General features: G+C 38.1%; 1 protein-coding gene across 1 annotated transcript in view; it reads right to left on the bottom strand.

Annotated features, from left to right (window-relative positions):
• Positions 1-461: 461 nt before the first annotated feature.
• The window catches only part of Hmbs (porphobilinogen deaminase-like protein l(3)02640), a 38466-nt gene continuing 30696 nt past the window's right edge, over positions 462-8231 (bottom strand). The window contains exons 5-7 of the mRNA XM_067151310.2: positions 7440-7621; positions 3854-4179; positions 462-1251 (exon numbers count right to left, since the gene is read on the bottom strand). Of these exons, the coding sequence (XP_067007411.1) occupies positions 1074-1251; positions 3854-4179; positions 7440-7621 (686 nt within the window). The 3' untranslated portion in view covers positions 462-1073. The remainder of the gene's footprint in view (positions 1252-3853; positions 4180-7439; positions 7622-8231) is intronic.

The raw sequence follows: 8231 nt of genomic DNA, 5'->3' as shown, positions 1-8231 counted from the left end.
AGTTTAATGACTCTATAGTGAGGTTGCTTATAACCTTCATTCTCTATCAAAATTCTTGATTTTAATAATCATACTGGCAAATATATATATCAATCACTACTGATCTGCATTTAGGGCAGTCGCCCAAGTGGCAGATTCCCTATCTGTTGTTTTCCTAGCCTTTTCTTAAATCATTGCAAAGAAATAGGAAATTTATTGAACATCTCCCTTGGTAAGTTATTCCAATCCCTAACTCCCATTCCTATAAACAAATATTTGCCCCAATTTGTCCTCTTGAATTCCAACTTTATCTTCATATTGTGATCTTTCCTACAATTAAAGACACCACTCAGACTTATTCATCTACTGATGTCCTCCCACACCAACAGCTTGGAACATACCACTTAGGGGATAGTTGACAAGAGTGCATCATTCAACTAAAATACAGAAGGTATTTCTTAATACTCATAAATTAACCAGCATTTTTGGAACAATTTCATCTTTATCAATAAACTAATTTTTCCACTGACATAAAAATACAATATATCTTTACACAATGTAGTCACTTCACTGGTTCCAGGATTGTTCACAGTCTCTTACAGATAGAATCAAAAATAAATTTAAAATAGTATTTTCACCACATATTGCAATCTGTCCATTACAATTCGAAATGTAATATAGTCTCAATATGAAGAATCTAAACTTCCCTCTTTCACGTCAGTTTAAGGTATATTACATACACAAGAGTCCAGATGCGCTGCTCTCATACGATGCAGTGCTGAACACATGGATCATGCACAAAGAATGAGTGTCTGGTGTATAAAATTGTAAAAAAACAACAACAATGGTAACATTAAATAGTTAAAAAATAGTGTAGAAACAATAAAAAGTCAACAACTTACTATACAATACTGTTTTGTACACATATTTAAATAAAAGTTTTAGTGCATTATCAGATTCCTCATACTGAGAGTTAACACGAAAGCAGTGATCACTGTAACAGGCAAGGAACTGTGACCAACATATCATCTCTGCCTTGAACTGGATTCCTCACATTTCTGCTACACTAACGAAGATCCGACGATTATAGAACACTAAAGAGCTACACTTTCATTCTTCTTTTTTGCTTCATTCATGATGAAAAGAGCTCCCAATTTGATAAGTTTATTAGCAAGATCACTTCCCAGCTTCTCTGAAATGTCCAAGTCTGTGTACGTCAAATTCGAAGGAGACATCCCACAATATAATGTTGGTGTACGATATGGGCACTTCCTGAAAAATCATAATATTCATTATTGTATCAATTCAAATAAAAATGCTCAGTACATGGGATGAATTAAAAAAGGACAGGTTAGATTTGTTGTTAAGTATGCTCAGTGGAATGGATGGATTTGAGCAAAAAATGATCACAAATCACTCCTTGGATTTTTGTCACTATATTATAGGGCCAGGATCGAACCTGCCAATTTGGACTCAAACCAGCATACGAGCCTGCCTGTCAGTCTGGCCAGAGGGCAAAGACACCGAAGAAAAGTTATCATGACAACTTAAATTCAAAATAATCAAGTTTGTAGTTCCCTCATGAAACACAAAGTTTGTATTACTGGGGACAGAGGCTCTAAGTCTCCTATGATTGTTTTGATTAGCAGATATAGCCAGTCCCTCGTTCTCTTTTGCTCAAGCATTCCAGTGGAGCACAATTTTATAATAATAATTTCCTGCAGCTATTGTTCTTCAATGAGGGTGGACAGTGTCTGTAGTGTATAGTAAACCGTGTGTCAATGTGGTGGAGGGTAGTGTGGTGTGAAAGTAGCAGAAATGTTCTGAACAGTGTGAGCATCCAGTTTCCGAGCTAATGTAACTGATCAATGAAGGATAAAACAGATTAATGTCCAGATTAAAATCCCATGACCTGGCCAGGAATCTAATGACTGAAGACCAGGATACTGACCAGTCAACCATAAAGCTAGACATAATTATAATCATCAACAAAAGTATATAATGGAAAGTAAAACTCACAACAACTTTTCTGGCAAGCAAGTTACCTCAAGTTTGGAATACTTTGAACTGAGTATCTTTTATCATCTTCAGCAACTGATAGTTTTCTGTCAGTTCTATATTTCTGCTTGGTTTCACAAACAGAAAAATAACAGTGGAGCCCATTTTAATCATCACAAAAATAAATAAAAGCAGTAGGAATATCAGAAAGATAGAATGTTTATTGATTTAGGAAAGATATGTGGTAGTGATCTCAGAAAAGTTTGGGGAAGACTGCACAGAAAAGTATTGGAAAATAAAAATCATTGTAGCAATGTACTTTAAATTATGCACTTGTATGAAGACACAAGGAAGAAGAATAGGATAGTGAACGTTGGACTGATGCAGGGTAGCATACTGTTACTTCGTGGATATAATTATGATGGATGGTATAAAGAGGGCATCAACAGTAGCACAATGATATTTGCTGATGACTTAGTGAAAGGATGAGAGAGATGAGCAAGTACAGCTTGATGGAGAATTGGGACAAGCAAAACAATAGTGATGAAAAAAAAAGAGCAAAAACAATTGGATACAAAGATATTGTTTTTTGTAGAACTTCAACATACACACAAACCAAGTTCATGGAGATTTCATGACTGGATTTGAAAATAATTAGGAAGACAGAATTTGAGAGTGGTATTCATCATGAAGATGTACCAATGAAAGCTAAAATAGATAACGTTAAGTCACATAACATACCTCTTACAGGGACTACAGAAATTGGATAAGTAATTTCTGCTGCCTTTATCCAATTTCTGTAGAAAGAATTAATGCTGATAAATGCAAAGGAAAAGTCTACAGATGATCGAGACATATCTAAGTGATGAAAAAAAAAAAAAAAAAAAAAATTACCAAAACAAACTATTGTATGTAATAACTAATGAAGGGAAAGACAGCTAAGGAAGATAGGTCTGTGTTCTGTTGGATGGATCTGGTTAAGAACAGTGTAAACCAAAGGGACCTGGACTGCAACATGACAATGGATAAGGAGAGGCAGAAAGATAGAGCAGAATGGAGAAGGATAACTGGCACAGTTTCATCTAGATAATAGATGATGACAATATAAGCATTAAAGCTGTTGCAGGAATCAAGCCACTAGATGTATGTATAGTCACTCAAAAAAGGAGAACGAGTGCTGGTATTCCCTTCATTTAATGTTTTATCAGATAATTTATTTTTTGCTAGTGGCTTTATGTCGCACCGACACAGACAGGTCTTATGGTGACGATGGAATAGGAAAGGGCTAGGAGTGGGAAGGCAGTGACTGTGGCCTTAATTAAGGTACAGCCCCAGCATTTGCCTGGTGTGAAAGTGGGGAAACCATGGAAAACCACCTTCAGGACTGCCGACAGTGGAATTCAAACCCACTATCTCCCGGATGCAAGCTCACAGCTGCACACCCCTAACCGCACGACCAACTCGTCCGGTCACAGATAATTTCAATTATTTTCAAAATATAATTCACCTCCTATGTAAAACAAACTCTGTGGATGCCTACAACAAACATTTTATCAATAGGTTCAATTATTTCTAAGAAAAGTGTACTTGCAAAGAACTTACAAAATACTATGTGGTCTTTCTTTTCTTTTTGAGTGACTGCAAATTTCTGGCTCTCAGTTTGTGGCATGACATTAAGTTATCATAAAATATAAGTTACTCCACTTTGTACATTAAAATCAATTTTATTTTTCAATATTACACCCACTAATGCAGTTGTTGAACTGAGATGCATTACCATCAACGATTTGAAAGAAGAAAAAAGAAGAAACGCTCCTGAAATTCATTTAACATCTGTTGGCTCTGATATAAGGATGCTTCTGAAACCCAAACTTACCTTGGACGCAATCCATCATCGTCGTCTTCACTGCAATATTTCAACTTGCATGACTGTGTTTCCTCTAGAGTTTGACTGCCATCGAGGCTCCAGACAGCCCCAGTAAGAGTCAGTTCATTACCTCTTAATACAGAATGTACAGCAACTGGTGCAGAGCAACCACCACCTAATGTTCGTAGAAAGCTGCGTTCTGCCAATACTTTTAACGCTGTAGGGCCATGGTGAAGGCGTTCCAACAATTGTAAAATAGGAAGATCACGTTCACCACACTCCACAGCTAGAGCACCCTGACCAACTGCATACAGCATATCATCTGCTTCAAGTGTCTAAAGAAAAGAAAACCAACAACCATTTTAAAAAATTAGCAACAATAAATAACATCAACTATGAAAGACACCACCTATGTAATACAAACTCTGTGCATGCCTACGACAAACATATCTATACGTTCAATTATCTTCCTGAAATACAACCTGAAATGAGAAAAACAGCAGGAAAACTTTATTAACACTTCACTGCTTCAACAAACAAACTACGACTGCTATAATTATTTATTTCTCAGGAATTTGAACAAGGCCTTTGTGAAAGAGTATATCTTCCGATTCTTTTAATTTCACACTGCATGATCTTAAAGTTCATTCAGTCGATTATTCTTGACCATGAAAGCATCAATAAAAAGACTGCCTCTGTTGTATTTGTATCACTGACCTCAGTAATCCGAACATTAAGTCACTTGAAACCTGTCCTGTATTGGACCAAGTGGTCATAACGGTCTTGCATTCCCTCTTCAGTGGACATCCCATAGACCATCTTACTCTGGATTGGTAGCAAAAAGAATTGGGTGTCTTCCAGTTTCCATTCTTTGGACATGATGTTTCCATTTTTTTGTGATAATTGCAGATGTAGTCAATTACTAGCTGGACTTCCAACTCTTTCAGCATGTCTTCATTCCTTTTGTGGCCCCATTTTGTGTAGCCTCTTGTTCAGCGCATATAATTAATTTCACATGAGATCTATGTGGTTCTCATTTAATTTAAATAAATTCGCCATAATATGAAATAAAATATTGTACACAACAGTCACTAAAATGACAAGTTTACATTACTCTCTTAGAAATTCTGTAAACATCTCGTTCATAATGTAAAAGATCACTTTCCATGGCAGTCGCATAAATAACTATGAGGGCAGATCAGAAAATAAGTTGCACTTCCTAGTTATGGCCATTTACTACACCACCTATACAATAGCAACACGACTATGACATACACTGTAACTTCACTTTTCCACATAGTTTCCAAGAGACTCCGAACATTTCTGCGAACGCACAACCAACTTGTCGATGCCGGATGCATAGAAATTTCCTCCAGCGTTCTGCAACCACTCGGAGACAGCGGCCTTCACCTCCTCATCGGTCTGGAAACGGCGACCACCGAGCTCCGTTTTGAGCTTACCGAACAGATGAAAGTCACATGGCGCTAGATCGGGACTGTAGGGTGGATGTTGCCAGACCTCCCACTTGAAACGCTGCAGCAGTTCTCTCGTTTGGCGGGCCTTGTGAAGTGTTACCGGCGCTCAATTTCCCCCGGCGCTTCTGTTTAATCGCTTTATGCAACTGGTGCAACGTTTGACAATACGCCACCGCGTTGATCGTTGTTCCTTTCGGCATGAATTCCACGTGCAGCAAACCCTCCATGTCAAAGAACACTGTCACCATAACCTTACCGGCTGAAGGTTGAACCTTGGCCTTCTTTCGTTGTGGTGATGAGGGGTGCACCCATTCCATTGATGTTCGCTTTGTTTCGGGGGTGAAGTGGTGGACCCATGTTTCGTCGCCTGTGACGATTTGCCGCAGAAACCTGTTGCCGCCTGCGGCATAGCGTTGCAAAAATGCCAGGGAGGATTGGAAATGTTGTCCCTTGTGCTCATCGGTGAGAAGACATGGGACCCATCTTTGACACAGCTTATGATATCCAAGGTCCTCGTGAACAATGGCGAACACACTGCCATACGACATGTTCAGCTGCTTCGGGATTTCTCTCAGTTTAATGCGCCGGTTCTGTCTAATGATCGCATTCACATTGTTGACCTTTGCACGGGTCCTGGATGTTGAGGGCCTGCCTTCGCGATGGTTATCCGTGATATCCGTGCGTCCGGCTTCGAATTGCTGACACCACTTTACGATACCTTGCCTGGAAATGGCCTGCTTCCCATACACAGCACTAATTTCACGATGAATGTCCGTGCAATTCTTCCTTTTGGCCCATAAGAATCGGATTGTCGCATGCACCTCATATTTGGAGTGAACGTCCAGTTGACGCGCCATTGCATTTGGCCACTATTCATACAATACTAGACGAGACACCACAGCGACCTGACTAACAGACGTGTGGGCTGTGTCTGTCCCTTTCTCCGCTGTGCCCACGTTTGCGACACACAGCGCGCTGCTGCGGCGCGTTAGTGCAACTAACCTTTTGACCCATTTACGTACACTGCAATCTCTTTTTGTGAAATTTTGCTAAAGCCATTTTCTTTCTTAGCCTAGATCTCCACTGTCTAGTTTGGAGGCCATTCACTATAGTGGGAATCTATACCTCTTATTATTTTTAAGTTTAAAATTCTAGAATACTTTAAACTTGAATGAACAGTGGTTGGGGTCAGCCTTGATATAAAAACCTGATGACACTGAAATTTACAATAGTTCAAAACTTGGGCTGATGACCTAGATGTTAGGCTCCTTTAAACAACAACAACTACACCACCATCATCATCCATCATCAGTTCAAAACTTGTCCAACTAATCTGACTTTCATTCTCAATTTTCTGCGAATTTCTAATTGCTTTTCGTAAGGGCATTCCTTCCTTTTAATGCAACTCAATTTCAACATTTCAATGAACTCTAATCATAATACAGAACCCACGTATTAACATCAGCCGTGCATATAAGAGGATTACGGTTTTCATTAGTATTGATCAATTATCAATGACCTACATTTAAGGCTGTCATCCAGGGAGCAAATTCCCTACCAATTGTTTAACTAGTTTTTTCTTAGATGATTTCAAAGAACTTCTAAATTTATCGAACATTTCCTTTGATAAATTATTTCTATCCCTAATTCCCCTTGCTATAACTGAATATTTGCCTCAATTTGTCCTTTTGAATTCCAACTTTATCTAAATATTATGATCTTTTCTACCTTTAAAACCTGCATTGGAACTTATTCGTCTACTAATATCATTCCAAGCCATCTCTCCAACGACAGCTCGGAACATACAGTAGCCCACCTCCAAAAATTCAGTGTCATCTTATATGTGAGGCTGTTTTATATTCAGGCCAATACAGTATTATATCACCAATATTGCAAAGAGAACACTAAAGTAGAAAATGAAATTAGGCAAGAAGAGAAGTGAATTACATTTGAGTCTGAACAGCAAACTAGGCCTACTAGATTTTGCCCACAAGTTCTCATGACATTTGATCACCACGTCTTCTGTACCACTACAGTCATTCAGAACCTTGCCCCCTCAGCTGCAATTCTGAATTTTTAGCATTACATCACAAAGCCTAAAAAAATAACACTGTTCTTACCTGTTCAATTCTCTTTTCCCAATCCATTCTAATCAAACCAGCAGAAGCCAAAACAATGGCTTGATATTTATCATCTGTATCCAATTTCTTCAGTCTTGTATTCAGGTTCCCCCTAATATCCGATACTCTAAGATGAGGATATTTACGCTTTAATTGTGCTGTGCGACGGAGTGAACTGGTACCTAGAAATAGGTTTTGCTTGTTATGCATCTCAATGAAATACAAAAATATTATAGACTACTGGAAGGAGAAAAAACCACACATATACATACATTACGATAAGTCAGTGTTAGTAGAGAGAAACATAAAGGAGGGATAGGAAAAAATATAAATTAAAAAATTAAAAGGAAGGACAAACTGCAACTCTACAAACTTAGTTGGCTGAAATACAAGAGAACCATGCAAGCATAGTGAAACTCTCATTTTTGAACATTGAAGAGATGTTAATTTGTCCGCATCTGGGATGTCTAAATACAGTATAAAGTGCTGTAAAACTTTGATCAGAACAGGTCAAAAGAAAAGAAAATATCGTGTCATTTTACACTCTGCTGAAAACATGTTATACATATTTATTTCAAATATAAACTCACGAAGTGCAGTACAGCATTATGAAGGTCCCTTTAAAAAGACAACCAGGCTTGTTTGTCAACTACACTACAGTTTTATCAGCACAGTTGATAACTTCAACTTTTTCACAGATTGCCAAACCTTTATGTTTAAATTTGATGGCACATGAGACAAAACAACTGATGAGTGAGTGAAGAGAATAATTTAATAGGGCCGAATTGATTG

The sequence above is a fragment of the Anabrus simplex genome, chromosome 7 (assembly GCF_040414725.1).
Source record: "Anabrus simplex isolate iqAnaSimp1 chromosome 7, ASM4041472v1, whole genome shotgun sequence".
Classification (NCBI taxonomy): Eukaryota; Metazoa; Arthropoda; class Insecta; order Orthoptera; family Tettigoniidae; genus Anabrus; species Anabrus simplex.
Note: the sequence above shows the minus strand (reverse complement) of the source record. Positions and strands in the feature narration are given on the sequence as shown.